This window comes from Pseudonaja textilis, chromosome 8 (assembly GCF_049901715.1).
Source record: "Pseudonaja textilis isolate UNSWEBS1 chromosome 8, rPseTex1.2, whole genome shotgun sequence".
In the NCBI taxonomy this organism is placed as follows: Eukaryota; Metazoa; Chordata; class Lepidosauria; order Squamata; family Elapidae; genus Pseudonaja; species Pseudonaja textilis.
Window position 1 is genome coordinate 6,238,560 of NC_141997.1, and position 19,714 is coordinate 6,258,273.

At 39.5% G+C, this 19,714-nt stretch overlaps 1 protein-coding gene across 4 annotated transcripts in view; it reads left to right on the forward strand.

Moving 5' to 3' along the window:
- APOO (apolipoprotein O) overlaps positions 1-14,303 on the forward strand; it is a 59,381-nt gene extending 45,078 nt beyond the window's left edge. For 3 of the 4 annotated variants that reach the window (XM_087938202.1, XM_087938204.1, XM_087938201.1), the window contains 2 exons: positions 6,609-6,692; positions 13,764-14,087. In XM_087938202.1, coding sequence (XP_087794328.1) covers positions 6,609-6,665 — 57 coding nt within the window. In that variant the 3' untranslated portion in view covers positions 6,666-6,692; positions 13,764-14,087. Of the gene's footprint in view, positions 1-6,608; positions 6,693-13,763 lie in introns of all 4 variants that reach the window. The other variant, XM_087938203.1, reaches the window with a different exon arrangement.
- The last annotated feature ends 5,411 nt before the right edge of the window (positions 14,304-19,714 follow it).

Consider the following 19,714-nt stretch of genomic DNA (forward strand, 5'->3'; position numbering starts at 1 on the left):
TTTGTTTTGGTGGTTCTTGGCTTTTTTGTTTTGATTTGGCATGTACTTCTTCATTTCTGCTGATTTGTCCTTATATTGTATTGTAGTTATAAATGCTATGGATAAACACAAGCTATCATATGCTGGTTCCACAAACTTCAGTAATAATTAGGAAAGGCCTGAAGACCTTGCTCTGCCATTTGGTCTGGAGATCCATTTGGGGAGGGGCCCCCAAACCCTTGGTCTTGCCCAAAATTGAACTCCGGCCTGCTTGGAACCAGGCCACATGAATGGTGAGCGAGCCTGTGTTCACATACAGCTCCATTTTGTGAGTGGTGGGCACCAAAAGTGGTATTCAGTAGGTTCTGACCAATTCTGGAGAACCAGTATGGAAAATGTTGAATAGTTCGGAGAACTGACAAATACTATCTCTGACTGGAGATTTTACAGTATCCTTCCCCTGCCATGCTCACCAAGCCACTCCCACAGAACCAGTAGTAAAAAAAAATTGAATCCCACCACTGGTGGGCACTCACATGCTCGTTGCTTGTCACACAGAACTATCCTGTCTGACTCCCCCTGCCCACTGGCCTACCAAGACAGAAAGGACTGCTGCATTAGGGGAGTACATCACTGAAGGTGGCTATCAAAGTAATTAACTGACCCCCCCTCCCCGCTCTGTTACCTGCTCCCTCTCTTCCCATCTTTTTAAACTTCATATTATTGTGCTTCCATTGTTTGTTTTTATTATTTTGTTCCTTTGCATAACATAAAAATGTTGTGTTTACATTTTTTCCATTTTATTGTAAGCCTCCCAGAATAGCCCCATGGTGAGATGGGCAGCAAATAAATTTAACAAACAAACAAATTATACTTTAGGGTAAAGATAAACTTCTAGATAATTTCAATGTATTTTGGACTACAACTCCCTTCCATTGCCTATGCTGGATATACCAAATGGCAGTTGTATATTATAACAACTATAGAACATGAACTTTATTCCCTCTGTCTTAGTTGATCATTACAATTTGAGATAAATCTTAGTAGAAAGATAAATATTTAAATTTTTGTCTCGCTAGTCTCTCTAAGCCAGAAGGGGACAACATAAAGTTTATGATTGCCAATATATAACAGAATAATAGAGTTGGAAAGAACCTTGTAGGTCATCTAGTTCAACTCCCCACTCAAGCAGCAGACCCTAGGGTGTTGGTTATTCCTGCCAGCTTAGTATCATCTGCAAATTTGATGAGTTTCCCTTCTATACCCTCATCTGTGAAGATATTGAAGAGTACTGGGCCTTAGACGGAACCTTATTATTCTCCACTGCTCACTTCCCTCCATGTAGATGTAATACCATTAAGGACTACTTGTTGAATATGGTTTGTCAACCAGTTACAAATTCATCTGATGGTGATGCTATCTATCCCACTTTTTTCTAGTTTACCAAGAAGTAGGTTGTAATCTACTTTGTCAAATGCCTTGCTGAAATCTTTAAATATACTACGTCCACAGCATTTCTCTGGTCTACTGATTTAGTCACTATATGAAAGAATGAAGTAAGATTGGTTTGGCATGATCTGTTTTTAACAAACCTGTGCTGATTTATTACTTTACTCATTTCTATATGTTTATTAAACAAACACAAACAAAAACATTAAAAACATTGAACATGGTACAATCCTCCTAACCCACAACTGTCTTACATTGCGAAATCACATATAAAAATAGTGCATGTTTACATTCAATATATTTTTATATAACAAAGCTGAATGCCATACATGTAAGTACCCGCGAAAACTTAAGAAAACAAATATATATATATATATAACCTCAGAAAACATATATATATTTTCTTAAGTTTTCGCGGGTACTTACATGTATGGTATTCAGCTTTGTTTGGATATTTTCCAATGTCATTGTAGTTGTGCTTTTAAAGTTGTAGCAATGTTTCAGCAGAATCTCATCTGCCATCATCAGGCTTCTGTATTGTGTTCGTCTGTGAGTCAGGCTTTTACAGTCATTTCAGTTTTAAATTTGGGGCTAGCCTATTGCTGTGCCAGAAGCCTATTCCTGTACCAATCAGGACGAAGAAAAAACCATTGATGTTAGGCTGGTTGATCTGTAACTTCCTGAGTCTGGTTCCATCACCACCACCACCCTTTTTTTTTTTGAAGAAGAAGGGAACCCCATCAGCTCTTTTCCAAGTCCTCTGGAAGTACCCTAGTGTTCCAGGATTTTTGAAAGATGTGGTACAGTGGTCCTGAGATATGACATCTACCAGCTCCTTTAGAAATCTGGGATATAATCAGTCAGGTCCCAGTGATTTGTATTCATCAAGATCAGACAGATGTTTTCTTACTATTTTTTTGTTTATTTTAATTTTTATTTCTGGTCTGTCTTTTACAGTTATGTTTTTGGTAGGTTGGACTATAGTTTCTTTTTTGTGAATGAATTAAGCAGCTCTGCTTTCTCTCTGCTGCCTTTAGAGAAAAGATGGCAAGTAAGCAACTGTTTCATTGATTTTTTTCCTTGCTATTTATATGTTGAAAGAAACTTTTTTTATTGCTTTATCTAAACTTTATTTTTATTTTGTTCAAGTCTTTGTTCATTCTGAGCCTTTGCTTTCCTGATTTTGTCTTTGCAGATTCTGGCTATCTGCTGATATTCTACCTTAGTTATGTGTCCATTTTTTGTACTTTCAGTTTATCAGAAAGATCTTTGTGCAGCCATGCTGGTTTCTTCTTAAATTGCTTGTTTTTATTTTTTCAGTGGTATTGTGCTGGTCCGGGCCTTTATGATCATATTTTTCAGAGTTTTCCAAGCTTCTTGAGTTGTTTTCTCCTTTAGGAATTTCATCCAAGGAATCTTTCCCAGATTCTCTCTTAAGTTTGTTAAAATCATCTCTTTTAAAATCTAAGACTCTGGTATCATTGTGGTCTATTGATTGTGTTTGCATTATGTTGAATTCTATTATGACATGGTCACTCTCACCCAAGGTTTCTGTAGTTTCAATTCCTTCTATCACTTCTTCTCTTTTCATGAGAATTAAGTCCAGTGTGGTTGTCCCTCTAGTTCCATCCTCTACCTTTTGGGCAACGAAGTTGTCACCTTGGTTGGTCAGGAACCTACTCGATTTCTCACTTGGTGCAGAATTAGTCTTCCCCCATTACTATTATAGTGTGTTTCCTACATATATTTGTGAATTGGTTACCAAAAAGTACATCTATTTTTTCTACTTGGTTGGGTGGTCTGTAGTATACACCTATGGCAATGTCATTTGTTTTTTCTTTTATATTGACCCATATGTATTCTAGGAGATTTTTGTCTTTGGATTCGTACATTTTTGTAGCAATGTCTTTTATATAGAGTGCAAATCCATCTCCTCTTTTATGGGGCTTGGGTTTTTTGAACAGTTTGTATCCTTCTATTACTATGTTCCAGTAATTGGATTTTATCCCACCATATTTCAGTGATTCCAACTATATCATATCTACCTTCATGTCTTAATAATTCAAGTTCACTTGTTTGTTCTCCAAACTTTGCGCATTTGTACACAGGCATTTGAGATCTTTATGTCTAACTCTGGGTATGCTTCCTGTGTCTCCTATTTGATGGTTGAGTTTCTCTTCCTTCCCATCCCTTCTTACCTCATTATTTGATTTGTTTTCTAGGGGTTTTTGCTTAGAATTAGGTCCTGAAAACCCTAAAGTTTGGACACCCTCCGCCCTCAATTTTAGTTTAAAGCCCTCCTGATATGTTGAGCCAGTTGTTTTCTGAAAACATTCTTCCCAGTTTTTGTGATGTGCAGCCCATCCCTTTCCAGAAGCCCATCGTGGAGGTAGTGCAGACCATGGTCCAGGAATCCGAAGTTATTTTGGCAATACCAATCGTTTAGCCAGTGGTTCACTTCTAGAATCTTTTATTCAACCTTCCTTTGGCAGTACAGATGAAAAAACTACTTGTGCACCTAACTCCTTAACTTTCTTGGCTAGCTGCTCTTAATCACTCAATATTGTTTTCAGGTCCATTTTCATGTCATTTGTCTCTACGTGTAGTAGAAAAGGGTAGTAATCTTTGGGTTTTATTATTTTGGTTAGGTTCTTAGCCACATCTTTGATTTTAGCTCCAGGGAGACAACATATCTCTTTGGATTGAGTGTCTGGTCTTCAGACAGCTGGTTCCAGTGGTACGATTCAAATAATTTAACAACCTGTTCTCTGCCCTAATGACCAGCTGAGTAGGCGTGACTGGGTGGTCATGTGACTAGGTGGGCATCACCAACTTGACATCACTCACATTGAGGGGTGCTTCTTGCCTGGCCTCTTGTGACCATGGGGGTGCTGCAAGGGTCATAAGTGTGAAAAACGGTCATAAGTCACTTTTTTTCAGTGCCATTGTAACTTTGAATGGTCATTAAATGAACCGTTGTAAGTCAAGAATTACCTGTACAAAAATACAAAAAGCTTCTTTGCTTTCAAAAAGCTGCTCCAAATACCCATTATTAGATTAAAAAGACCTGCAAGCCCGAGTTACAAATCAGGCAGGGTGCCAGAGCACCTTGAAGAATAAATCAAAATGCAATGATAACTATCAGCAGCCAACTCTTGCTCATAAAGTGAAACCCTTTTGCAGAGAGGTCATTTAAGCTGTCCAGAAAGAGCACACCCAGGAGAAGCAATCCTTAGATCCATTGTACCACTTAAAGATACCAGCTGGGCTCACTCACCTCAAAAGATATCCTAAGGAAATCATCCAGATCACATGCCCCCCAGAAAGGCAGTTAAAAAATCAATGCCAAGCTTATATCCCACCTCTTGGAAGTACACCCCCAAAAGGACAGTGCTAGGAACCACTAAAGCAGTGAAGGAAGACCCCCTCCCCAGATAGAAAAAGAAACCATGAGGCAGGAAAAAATTCAAACACAATACAAATAATTAAATCACAACAGTTTAAATGCTTTTAAAACTAAAACACAAGCCTTGTCTGGGTCATTGCCAGAGTTCACACCCTAGGCAAGCTCAAGTGTAAACACTTGAGATAAGCTTAATAACAAAGAAAGCAATTAGTGCTAGAATGTAGCAAAAGAGCAAACACAGTAGCTGTTGCTTATTAAACCAATTACCAGAACAAATAGACACAGGAACTAGCCAGATTTCTCAACCTAGTTTCTTTTCGGGAACAGAGATTATTCTTTTTCCTTCCAAACAAAGCTGAATAGGGAAAATTATCCCATCAATAAACACAGTATTAAACGTCATCAAGCACAGAATTAAACTTCACCAAAAACCAGTTTTAAACCAAAACTCAGAAAGGGTATGTAAACTTGCGTTTGAATGTCAATCTTTCTAACAAGCCAAGAAGCCTTGCTGAATGTCACTCATCTTGGTTCCTTGTCATTAAAAGCTTCTTTCCAGCAGCTCTGCTTCATTATTCAATTATTTCTTCAAAGTGCTTATCGTTGCATCCTGGCTGGAAGCATTCCAACAGGGATGTATTTCCTCCCAACAGCAGTGTAAAAAGTTTAAAACAATCCTTCCCCTTTAAGAAAATCAAGCCCCAACGAAGTACCAGAAAAGAAAAGAAAAAACCTCCGGCTCTGGAGGTGACAGCAAGGTCTAGGCGTACTGCCAAGAATGTAATAAGGGTTAATGGAGAGGCAGTTTCTATAAGCAGGGCAATAAAGATTAGACTAGAAACTACCCCAGAATGTTTCCTTCATGCCTTCCTTACAGGATTAGCCCTGTAAAGTAGGAAAAAACAAAAGGAGATTTCTTCCAACAACCGGTTCTCCACACTCTCAGAAAATTAACAAATGGTTCTACCGAATAGTTGTGAACCGGTAGAATACCACTACTGGCTGGTGTTGAGAATTGAATCTCCTATCACCAAAACTTACCTTTTTTTCCTAGGGAGGTTTAGGGTATTTTTCTACCTGTCATAGAAGCACTTGGTGATGCTATTTTAAAGGGACATTTGATAATACTTCTTTTCAAAGTGTCTGCATTTTTTCCAGTTTTCTATGAAAACTGCATGTTTTCTTCATGTTTTCTATGAAATCAATTGCTCAGTACCATTGTCACTGCCTTAAAGGGTGTTGGATTGGACAGGTTTTTGTAATAGGTTTGTGTTTTTTTCTGAGTAACATGTATTAGTCTCTAAAGCAATACCGCCATCCCCCTGAGGTTAAAATTAAATAAATTAATGTGATCAATATATCATGAAAAGTTTGCTAACACCTATTTTATTTCTAAAATAGATGCAGACATTTTTCCTTTTAATACACAATACTATCTTGGTTTTTCAACTGTGTCTCATTTACTCAGATATTTGATTATTTATCTCAAAATATTTTTTGCCCATAGGCAGAGTTATATAATCAAAGGAGTCACTTTGTGTCATTGTCCCCCAAATCCAAGCCCACATATCAGTTTTTTCTCAAATATTCCAAAATGAATGCTTAGGAGAAATAAAAATTAGGTACCTTCTTAACATGAATATATGGTATTTGAGGTGTTAAATATTTATAAATATTTCAGGAGGTAATTTTGTAAGACTTTCTTGGTTATCTCTCACTTTGTTTCTGAATATCTTCAATCTGTATTTTTTTATTTTCTTGTTTATTTCTTAAGTCCAATGCAGAAAGTGATAAAGAATTGAAAGTACAAGAAGAAAGAGCAGTAAAATAAAATACTCCATTACTACTTGTTGAACAGGTAAGAAAAGCAAGCATGTACTGTTCTTAGGATAAAATTGTAGTGTTAAAATTGTACTCTTTATAAGGAATACCAGTGATAGAATAAAGATCCATTTACGGCTATTTTTCCACTTGTTAATTAGAACATTATTAGAACAATTTGGAGCAAAGTTCAGAAATATTTATTTTTATTCTATCAATTAATCAGAAACAGAATAAGAATAAATATTTCTTAATTCTGCTCCAAATTATTCCAATAATATTCTAATTAACAAGTGGAATAATTTAACGCACATGCCAAATCAAACTAATCCACTATATGAAGATGAGCAATTTTAGTTGACCAGAAACTGTCCACTTTGCATACAGAAAGTATATACTAAATCATAAGATGATCTAGTTAAAATAAATTATTTGAGGTGCTTTATAATATTAGTACAGCAACAATGAAACCTATGAACAATTAGAATAAATGAAATTAGGCTAAGTAGAATACATTTAAACATGCTGAATTCATCTTGCACAATTCCAATATGCATTTGGGCCAGGTAGTTCAGTGATCTTTGATGGTGATCTGCATTTTGTATGGAGGGTTATTATTTAACCAATACACCATGGGGTTATATTGTTACAAAGGTTTTAATTTTTGTATGCTGTTCAGAATAATTGCTGTGAATGTGTTGCTCTATAAATCATTTAAGTAAATAAATAATTCCCTCCCCCTCCATTTTTTCCACCATAGCTGTTAGCAGTTTAAAATTTTCCATTTAATGGCCATTTTTAAATATGTTGCCCTCCTAACAACTGTATAAACTTTGGATTCAGTAAGTGAGAATAAGTTTTTCAGATTTGGCCATCATATTCACTTGAATTATTAAATGTGTATCCTGCCTTTCTGTCAGGAGCTCAACATGATGTCTCTATCACTTCCTCTTCCAATTTGGTCTGTAATTTTCAATTAGGCTGGGGTCATCCCCATTGTGATAAAATAACCCCAACCCCAAAACATATATTAAAGTCCGGTAAGGCCTTCAACTTAACTTCACTGATTTATTAGGCACAGTTTAAAGTCACAAAAGTAAATAATGAGGCAAACAGAAAACCAAAACAAACCCCATTGATGAGAGTTCCGAAGCAAGCCAAGATAACTAATCATAAACTCCAGGAAAATAACCGAGAAAAGTCCATGGGAAGAACGCCAGCAAAGATAAACCTCTTTCAAGGTGAACACTAAATTGACTCCTGCAAATTCTAACTGCGCAATTGCAAATTTATATACATAGCTCCCACCTGCAAGCCATGAGGAGGATCATGGTAATCTCTTGAGTAGACCTCGCTTTTCCCTGATCCTCTCCTCCCTCCGTGATCTAGGATGTATAGGGGATGGGCCTGGATCCTCCTCTGACTGTTCAGATGGCCTCTGCCCTTCCCCAGCCTCCTCCACCACCTCTGGAGCCACACTCCCACTCCCTGTTGGCTGTTCCTCCTCTTCCTCAGAGTCAGTCTCCACCAGGGGCATGACACCCATCTTCAAAAAGGGAGACCCCAGCCTAATTGAAAATTACAGACCAATCTCCTTATGCTGCGTCACCTGTAAAGTCATGGAATCAATTATTAACCAATCCATTATCCTCCACTTAGAGACAAACAACCTACTCTCTAATAAACAGTTTGGTTTCAGAAAAAAACTATCCTGTAATCTGCAAATCTTTCACTGCAAAAACATATGGAGTACACAACTTGATCAGGGCAAAGCAATAGACACAATCTACATAGACTTCTGTAAAGCCTGTGATTCAGTGGTACATGACAAACTACTCCTAAAAATAAAATCCTATGGTATCTCTGGACAACTGCATAACTGGATAGAAGCATTCCTGTCAAACAGACAACAAATGGTCAAAATTGGGAGCGTCCTATCAAATTCTGTACCTGTCAATAGTGGTGTCCCCCAAGGCAGTGTTCTAGGACCAACTCTCTTCATACTCTACATAAATGACCTCTGTGATCATATTAAGAGCAACTGTGTTCTCTTCGCTGATGTTGCAAAGCTATTCAACACCACAGACAATACTACTACCCTCCAAAAGGACCTTGACTATGTATCAGAATGGTCAATCAAATGGCAACTTCAAATCTCAACAAATAAATGCTCTGTCTTACATATTGGCAAAAAAAAAATCAGAAAATAAAATACAAGCTGAATAGTCAAGACCTCTGTCAAGGACCTTGGAGTACTCATCTCTAATGATCTAAGTGCTAGAGCCCACTGTGACTACATAGCCAAAAAGACATGAAGAGTAGTTAATCTAATCCTACGTAGCTTTTTCTCTGGTAATATCACACTACTAACGAGAGCATACAAAACATTTGCTAGACCTATACTTGAATACAGCTCATCAGTCTGGAACCCATTTCATGTATCTGATATTAATACAGTTGAGAAAATCCAGAAATATTTCAAGAAGAGTTCTCCGCTCCTCTACTCATTGCAGAATACCTTATGCCACCAGACTTGAAACTCTAGACCTAGAAAACCTAGAACTACACTGCCTTCAGTCCGATCTAAATATAGTATATAAAACCATACATTGCAATGTCCTACCTGCAAATGAATACTTCAGCTTCAATCATAACAATACAAGAGCACACAATAGATACAAACTCAAGGTTAACCACACCAAACTTGATTGCAGAAAATACGATTTCAGCAACAGAGTGGGCAATGTTTGGAATACTCTACCTGACTCTGTGGTTTCTTTCCCAAATCCCAAAAACTTTAACCTTAGACTGTCTACTATTGACCTCACCCTTTTCCTAAGAGGTCTGTAGAGGGCATGCATAAGTGCACCAATCGTGCTTACCGTCCCTGTCCTATTGTTTCTTTTTATTATTCTCATACATATCCATCTCATGTATTCATAACTATGTTTATATTTATACCTATTATCTTGTAAGCGATTGACAAATCAAATAAATAAATAAATTTTCCCCCATAAAAACTGTTGTGTGAGCTAGATTGGGATGAAAGAGAGAAAGTGACTGCTTCAAGTCGCCTGAAGAGCTTCCATGGCTGAGAGCAAACTTGAACCTGACTCTCTGTAATCAAATAGATATAGTTCTAAACCAATATATCACAGTGCATTATAATTTACAGCATGGTATGCTATGATTCATATAAAGTTGAAGCAAGACTTTTAGATCCTCCTTGACAACCTTGCTAAGAAAAAAAGTGAAGAAATATGCAAATTTGCTAGGAAAAAAGTAAAGAAATATGCAAATTTGCTAGGATATGCAAACTCAGGGTGAGGTTGGTGGTTCGGCTTGTTTTCTTTCTTTTTTTTGAAAATTTTATTTGGGTTTTCACAAAAAAAAATACAAATAAAACATCTTTTTTTTTTGAAAATAGCATGGTCCCGGGTTACACTTCTTCATATAGACACAAACTCAATTTCATGCTCATTTTTGTATTCTATTCCATATCTTATTACTGTTTTACATTTTCTACATAGTTTTTCCCCTCTTTTAATTTTCTCAACTTTGTTTGATTATCTCATCTCAATTCAAATCATTATATTTATACTTTTATCTGTCCTGTTTCAATTTCATATTATCTTTTCTCATTAAACAAATTTCCCCTGTAGTTACTAATTGGAATATGACACCTTTACATCTTTTAATTTTATCCATTCAACTCTTATTTAAGCTTCAATGTATACCTTTAAGATTATAACATTCAATATAATACATAACGTCCAATTGAATTCTGCTTGGTACATTCTTAAAATACACACTATATTCTTTTAAAAAGATTATATATATATATATATGTAAATAAAACATTCCATTCCAATTCAATTCTATCATTAATATTCATGAAAATCTTAACATCTTTAACATTTCTTTTCAATTAAATATCAAACTTCCTTGGGAACACTTATAAACTTTCAATAATTAATTCTTTTTCCCCCCATATTTCTCTTCACTTACATTTTATAAATCATTAATAAAAAATAAAATGTTCCCATCCTTTCCTAATTTAATTCTCTCATTCACTTTATTTCATTTATTAATAAACATTCCACTAGATTACGATAAATATTTTATCCATCATTTTAATCATATTTTCTAAAATTATTTCTATTTGTAATATAACAATACTATCTTATGTACCTTTGCAGGTACATAAGGTACCTTAAGTTACCTTAAGGTACTTAATTGTACCTTTTACAATTAAGTTTTCACCCATTATCTCTGAACAGGCTTATACTTTTAATTCTTCTATCTTTTCCCTGTTTCTCTATATCTTGTTTCTGTCCTTTATATCTTCTTTTCCTTTCCTTCTTCCCTCTCTTCTTCTCCCTCCCCTTTTTACCCCCTTGTCTCTCTACTTCTAATTCTCTCTTCTGTAATCCCCTCTTCTGTTGCTTTCTAGTATTATACTTATTTTTCAAACTATTCTTTTTTGGGGTTGTTTTTTCAAATCTTAAACTTTTTATTCTCTTTCCCCCCTTTCCTCCCCCGCCCATAAAATTACTTGATCATTAAAGATGACCCCCGAAAAAATGGCTGGGGCTTCTTTTCATGGGGGTCTTATTTCTCTCCCCATGTACCAATATTAAGGCAGGGGCAAGCGGCCCCTTGCTCCAGCTTCCTGAAGGGTTGCAGCAGGCTATCCCACCATCCACGAAACAGCTGCTTTGTGGGTGCTGCTCAGGCCGCCTCCTTTAGCAAGCATGGTGGTTTTTGTGGCTGCAAAAGCGGCAGGAGACCAAATAAAGCACCCCAGGTGCCTAGCACCCTCCTTACCTAATGGTGACGGATGCAGCAGGCAATTCCATCCACGGAACAGCTGTCTCGTGGGTGCCACTCTACCCACTGCCTCCAGCAAATGAAATATTACTGCGGAGGTCTCCTTGTGCAATGCTCTGCCGCAGCTTCAGAGCAAACTTCTGCCTTCTCTGCACAGGATTGTAAGACTGGAGGCTCTGAAGCCATGGAAGGAGCATTTTTGGATGTGTGTGTGTTGAAGGGCTCCTCTTTGAAAAGATGATGTGCAGGAAATCTCCCCCCCCCACCTGTAGATCGTCCTTTCAAAGAGGAGTTTCACCACGATGAAGCGGTGGCTGGAGGCAGCATTTGCATCAGGTAGGCTTTGCGAGGGGGACAATCTGGGGAGTGACAGATTTAGAAAGCCTGGGCTGGTGCAGGACGGTTTCTCCAGCAAAGTGTCTGATTCATCCCCAGGGGTGAGCATTGTGTGGGCCAGAGAGGGAGCATCTTCAATGAACTTCACTCTATCTGTCTTTCTGTCTCTCTGGGCATCGTCATTGTCTCCTTGCAGGACTCCTTCCAATGTCCCAGGTGCAAAGCGACCTCCCGAGCCATTCCACTGACTTGCCCGAGCAACCCTGCCTGGGGCTGCCATTTCCAAGACTCCATTTCTGAGGAAAGAAGAGCGCTGGGGTGGCACTGGACTGATCACTTCCCCATTGCCTTCTCTCCCCCTGCCCTGGCTCCTCTCAGCCTCAACTTTCCTCCTGAAAGCCTGCGGGCCACTTCTCTGGTTGAGCTCCACCAGCACTTGGTTCTGGGAGAGACCCTTGGAGAGCCAAAGGCAGGGTCTGAGGGCAAGGGGCGAAGCAATGCCAAGTCGCTTTCCCTTTGCCCTCTCCCAAAAGCGCTCCTTGCGGTTTGTTGTGCCATTGCACGTGTGAGCAGCAACACCGCCACAAGCTTCATCACACCGGCACAGCGGGTGTCCTGTAGAGATCCTGCTTGTTTCTTTCCATTAAACTCTGCTATAATGAGCCTTTGTGAGGTTCATCATGCCATCTCCTTATGCAGCCTCTCATGCCAGGATGCTTCGAGGCTTGTGCTATTGCACATGTGAACGGTAGTACCATCATGAGGTTTGTCATACTGGCGCAGCCTCTTGGTGTTGAGCCACAATCAGGGGCTTGCCATACCTGCGGGGGGCAGGAAGGGCCCATGTTTGCTTTGGTCCTCCCCACGTCTGGCCTTGAACCCTTGAGACTTGAAGCAGGACGCTGCAAGGCTTGTTGTACCATTGCTTGCGGAAACGGCTTCATTGCCGTGCGGTTTGACATACTGACACAGATGCTCATGGCAGGAGACCAGCTGTGCTGGTGTGATGAAGCTTGCACAATGCCAGAACAAGCCTTGTAGCGTCATGCTCCAAGAGGCTGCACGAGGAGCTGGTGCAAGAGGCCTCACAAAGATTCATTCTGGCGGAGTTTGGGGAAGGAAACAAGCAGGGTGTTTGCAGGACATTGGCTGTGCCAGTGTGATAAAGCTTGCAGCAGTGTTGCTGTTCACACGTGCAACAAGCCTTGAAGCATTCTGGTATGAGAGGCTATGCGAGGAGCTGGCGCAATGAGCTTCAAAGACTCGTTCTGGCGGAGTTTGGAGGAGAGAAACAAGCCAGGGTCTCTGCTGCTTCTGCTTTCCTTGTGTGCAGCCAAAAGTTCACAAAAGGCAGATAGGTGAAATGCCAAGCTCCCGAATGAGGGTAAAGCTAAAGCAGGAAGAAGCAGACACTCACATCCCATTGTGAGCGGCCACAAGTGGCTGCAGAACAAGTTGGGTAGTGGCATGATGGGTCGGAGCATAGGAGGCCTGGCCACAGCATTCCTAAGGAAAGTGGGTGCGGGGTGCATGGAGCAGCTTCTCTCCCCCCCCCCCGCCCTAGCTTGATTTTTAAGCCTGCGCCTCATCCCTTCTCATACAACCAGATGGTGGGTGGGGCTTAAATAGGACTTATTTTGGAGGGGGTGGGGCTTGTTTTAGGCACAAGTGTGAAAATCAGGCTAGGGCTTCTTTTGGGGGTAGGTCTTTGTTCAGGGAAACACGGTATTAAGTCAGAATTTAACTTTTGCCAGTCTCATTTCTGTGAATGAATAAAGATGTAAAAAACTCGTTGCATTCCAGATAACTATAAGCCATATTTGAATATCCTAGTACAGGGATGGTGAGATGTACTTCAAGATAATCTAATTTATATCATTATTCTTTTGAATATAGATGGATAGATAACATATAGAAATCAACACTTTTTTTAAAATTACAGAATCTATGAAGATTGAACATGGTTTGCCACAGCCTTTGCTTTGGAAAGATTGGCTTGAAATCTGTCTGAATAAGAAATACTATGATTGTATTCTGCCAGCTTTGGACTTACGGTCAAAGTTTTGCATGATCATCTTAAACTCCTTCAAGACCTGAGTCTCTCTCTGAATTCTTGAGCAATACTTGCAAAGAAGTATGTTTAATTAAATTTAATGAGATATAATGCTATATAAATGTTTAAGATTAGGCTGCAAATTAATGTTAAAACTTCTTAGTCCCTTGTCACTGTTTATAGACTTAATTAAAATGAGTATTGAAAAAAACATTGATCTCTTTGTTTTCTATTAATTACACTGTGCTATCTTATTAGCATTTGTATAGCAAGTTAAGATAAAATGAATAACATTTTTGGTAAGAAGTAACAAAGCTAAGGTCAAAGTGGGTAGGGGTAAAAAAGTATCAAAAAATACAATAGGTTGTCTGAATATTCTCTTTCCTATGCAAATTAAATTCTTCTGGGTAACAGAAGTCAATGGGAAGTATATAACGGAGCATCTGTGAGCTTGCTTCTCTAGACTGATGGGAACAAAACTCTGGTTTAGCGTTTTTTTCTTGTTTGAATGCACCGTTGATTATAGATTAGAATGTTCAACTGGTTGGAACTAATTACAGTATAACTAATGATTTATTCTTGGGCATCCATAAAGAAAAATTATGCAGCATAGAAATCCAAATATGCAACCCTAGATTGGGAATGACAGATAAAATGTGAAGTGCTTACAGCTATTTGCATGAATGTCTCTGATGGGGAAAAAAAGGTTAGCACAATAATAAAATACAATTATTTTATCAATTTCAGAGTCAAATATAAACATTTACAAATGATTTGAAACAAGCAGACAAAATAAAGACTGAGAATTTACATATGTAAGGATATTAAACACTCAAACCAGAGACATTTTCTTTACAATATTTCATTTTCAAATCTTGTACAATATCTTTGACAATTATGTGGAGTTTCTTTTAGAATTCATCAAGAGGTTATAAAGAAAATGAGGTCTTGTATGAATGTAATTCTGTATGAAACTAGTTGGAGAGATTGTTACTATTTAATTTTCTGTGTGCCTTCATAATTTCTCAGCATCTATGCGTATATACAAAGGAAAAGATAAATCATAATAGATCTAGTCTGTAGTGATGCTTATAAAGGAGCTTTTAAAAAGTTTTTGTGTTGTCATTTCTCCCCTAAAATATGGGGCACTGACTTTCCTGTTTTCATGTATGTTCTCACTTGACTGCTACAATTTACTTCTTTGTTCAGTTTGTAATGCCAAAACATTAAGAAACACATTTGTTTTTCTAGTTTTATTTTGTAAAGAGCATGGTTCTTTTTAAAAAATATCTCCATAGATCATATTTGCCAATAGCAGGAGTCTGCAACCTTAAACGCTCAAAGAGTCATTTGGACCTGTTCCTTACAAGAAAAAAAAACACCGGGAGCCACAAAACCTGAGTGGGTGTGGCCAACTTGATGTCACTCACTCCCACCCAGTCACATGACCCCTAGTCATGCCTTCCCAGCCACAAAACCGTTCCCTCTCTCTCTACCCCTTCTCTGTATCTTTCTTCCCCCCTCTGTCTCTCTCTCTCTCTCTCCCCTTCTTTCACTGTATCTCTCTCTCTCCCTATCTTCTCTCTCTCCCCCCTCTCTGTATATCTCTCTCCTCTCCCCCCCCTCTCAGTGTCTCTCTCTGTGTATCTCTCTCTCCCTATCTTCCCCGCACTCCCACTTTTTCTCTGTATCTCTCTCTGTGTGTGTCTATGTCTCTCTACCCCCTCTCTCTGTGTGTATCCCCCCCTCTCTCTGAAAGCTCCAGCTGGACCAAGCTAGCAAGCTCCTTGGGGTTCTTCGCTACTGCTTTTATTCTTTTTGGAAATCTGGGCTGGGTGAGGAACGAGCACCAGCTGTAGTGAAGGCTTCCCTTCTCTTCCTCCCCCTCCTTCTCTTGCAACCCCCTGGCCAGCTGTGGTGGGGCCAGGATGGTGCACACGAGCAGGGAGATCCGCGAGTGCCTGCCCACCCTGTGCGCACCTTTGCTGCGCTTTGGCTGAGCCTGGCTTCTCGCTTGAGGGTCTCCCGACGCATGTTCACCCTCCCAGCCCCACCACAGCCAGCTAGGGGGTTGCAGGAGGAAGAGGGGGGTCACCCAAAGGGAAGCCTCTGCCACGGCTGGCACTTATTCCTCACCCAGCCCAGATTTCCCAAAAGAAGAAATAAAAGGCTCCAAGGAGGGCTTGCTGGCTTTGCCCAGTTTCGGCTTTCCAAGAGAGAGAAGAGACACAGAGACAGTGAGAGAGAGAGAGAGACAGGCAGACAGACAGATAGACAGATATAGAGAGAGATACTCAGAGAGAGAGAGATACAGAGAGAGATACCGGCTGATGGGCGAGCATCTTTGGCGAGGGCGCTCCAGCTTTCTCCAAGCCAAACCTCGGGTGGGCATGCAAGGTTCGGTGGGGCCAGCCCCCTTTTCCTGCTGCCCTGAGCTTAAAGCCGCAACTGGGCACTGTGGGACTGTCCCCCTTTCTGATATCCCATCCTCCCAGATCCCATTCCCACCCCACCAGCCCTTGTGTTAGCAAGGCCAGCGTCGGTTGTGGTTGGGTCAGGCCAGTGTCTCAGTGCGGAGAACAGATTGCGCATCTCCCCAAGAGACTGAGGCATGCCCAGCACCAGCAAGGGCTGGAAGAAGTTACAGCAAGAGTGAGGTGCTGGCCGCTTCTCATCCCCTGCCGTTGCCCTTATCTTCTCTTGCTATTTTCTTACCGGACTTGCTCAAGGCTTTGAGAAACTGCTGGAGGCTGTGAAAACGGAGAACATTATAAAAACAATAGAAACAAAGGCAGAATATAAGGAAAAACAGCTAATGACATTAAATGCATGGAAAACCAAAGCTCTGCATGAACAGCACTTGAAAAACATTGAAGGAAAATGTGATAACAACTTGAAATGGGCATGGCTTAAGATGGGAACCGTCAAGAAAGAAACGGAAGGTTTAATACTTGCTGCTCAAGAACAAGCACTACAAACTAATGCCATGAAAACCAAGATACAAAATTCCACTGACAATCCAAACTGCCGACTTTCCAACAACAAAGTTGAAACTGTTTCCCATTTAATATGTGAGTGCAGCAAAATTTCACAAACTGATTACAAAGCTAGACACGACCGAGTTGCTAAATTAATCCATTGGTCATTATGTAAAAAATACGACTTACCTATATCCGAAAAGTCATGGGAACATAAAGTGGAAAAAGTTGTCGAAAATAAGAAGGTGAAGATCTTGTGGGAATTTTGAATACAAACAGACTGTCATTTGGAACACAAGACACCAGATATCACAGTTGTCAGAAACCAAAATGTACAATTTATTGAGATCGCTGTGCCAGGAGATGCCAGAGTCGAAGAAAATAAATTGGAAAAAATCACGAAATATTGTGACCGGCCATTGAAACTACATGATTATGGATGAAACATGTAACAGTGATGCCCATTGTCATCAGGACACTTGGTACCATGTCCAAGAATTTTGCAAAATACATCAAGAAGTTGCAGCTTTCTGCTGTAGCACCAGCAGAGCTGCAAAAGACTGCATTACTTGGAACAACATACATTTTAAGAAGATACTTAGTTGATATCTAGGATGCTGGCAGCAACTCCTATCAACCTTCAGAGCCACTCAATGATATTTGTGATACATTTTTAAATATTTAGTTGACTGAGTTTCATGTTTAATGAATAAAAGTTAATAATAATAATAATAATAGAAATAGAACGACAATGGCAAGGGCATGCAAGGGTATTAACAATAGAAATAGGCACTTTGGGTGCAGTCCCAAAACAACTGGAGCACCACTTGAACACCATAATTGGCATTGACAAATTTGCCATCCGTCAATTGCAGAAGGTGGCTTTGCTTGGAACTGCTTCCATCCTGCGACGATGTCTCTAACACCATCAAATATCCAGAGTTGCCTATCCCATGTCCTTGGTAAGGACTCGATAGGTAGACAAAAGTGCCAATGTGCAATATAATAATAATAATAACAACAACAACAACTTTTAAAAGTCACCAGATATCAGGACTTGAGAATCGATCTGCAGAGACTCTGGCATAAACTGGGTGCTGTGCCTAAAGACCTAGGCAAGCACTTAAAAACAATTGGCGCTGACAAGATCACCATTGGTCAGCTATAGAAGGCCATCTTACTAGGATCTGCTCGCATAATCCGCCGATGCATCACGCAGTCCTAAACACTTGAGAAGTGTTCGACTAGTGATTTGTGATACGAAACCCAGCATAGTTATCTTGTTTGCTGCTGCTATTATTATTATTATTATTATTATTATTATTATTATTATTATTATTATTATTATTATTATTATTATTACAGCCATATAATATGGGTACATAGACAATATAATGTACATAGATATTGGATAGTATTGTGAGAATTAGGCATTTAGCAGAGTGAGGGCATAAGGGAAAAAACTGTCTCTGTGTCTAGTTGTTTCGGCATGCAATGCCCTATAGTGGCATCTTGAGGGGAGGAGTTGAAACAGTTTATGTCTAGGATGTGAGGGTCTAGATATTTTCTCAACTCTCAGACCCATGCAATATATAGGTCTATGGAAGGCAGACTGGTTGCAGTTCTTTCTGCAGTCTTAACTATCTTGGAATCTGTACCTGTCCTTTTTGGATGCTGTACCAAACCAGACATTACAGAAGTACAAATAATAGACTCAATGATTCCTCTGTAAAACTGTATTAACAGCTCCTGGGGCAGTCTGAACTTCCTGAGCTGACACAGGAAGAACATTCTTTCTGTGTGTGTTTTTTAATGATGGTTCTAATGTTAGATGACCATTTCAAATCCTGGGAGATTATAGAATCCAAAAACATGAAGGATTCTACTGTTAATACTGTGCTGTTGAATATAGTATAGTAGTAGAATAGAAGGGCTCCTCCTAAAATAAGTCACAATATTTCACAAAACCCACAAATTACAGTCTAATCTGTTCATATAGGCTGAAAGTAAAGTTGTGAAAGGGGAGATTTCAAGGAGTTTCAATCTGTTGCTGCAGCATTTTCTCATCAGCAATTTGGCTTCTTTCTTCAACTACTAGCAATGACTATAAAACAACTAAAGCATTAACACATAAGTAATTCTAATCTGTGTTTGCATATCATTCTCAGCCACATTTGGAATACTGCACCCAGTTTTGATCAGCACAATATAAAAAAGATTGAAACTGGAAAGAGGGCAGAAAAGAGCAACAAAGTTTATTGGTGGGGTGGAGACTAAGACATGAAGAACGATTGCAGAAATTGGGTATGTCTAATGAAAAAAAAGACTAGGGGTTATAGGGTAGCAGTGTTCCAGTATTTGAGGGACTGTCACAAAGATGAAGGGGGAAAACTATCTACCAAAGCATCAGAAAGCAGACAAAAACCAATTGATGGAAACTAATCAAGGACAGAAGCAACCTAGAACTAAGGAAAAATTTCCTACCAGTGAGAACAATGATCAGTGGAATGCCTTGTCTTCAGAAGTTGTGGGTGTCCCATCACTGGAGGTTTTCAAGAAGAGACTGACACAGCCATTTCAGTCACATTTTGAAATGGTATAGACCAGTGGTGGCTGACCTTTTTGGCACCAAGTGCCACAACAGGAGCATGCACCTGTGTGCTGGAAACCAGAAGAGCAGCTCCCTGAGCACACAGGAGCACCAGACATTGGAAGCTTAACTTCCTGGTGCACGCATGCATGCTGGCCACCTGGTTTTCTGGTTTCTAATGCACATGTGCACGGGAAGACCAGCTGGACAGTGTGTGCAGGTGCTCCGGGAGCTGCTTTTCCAGTTTCCGGCACTCCTGCACACGCGAATAC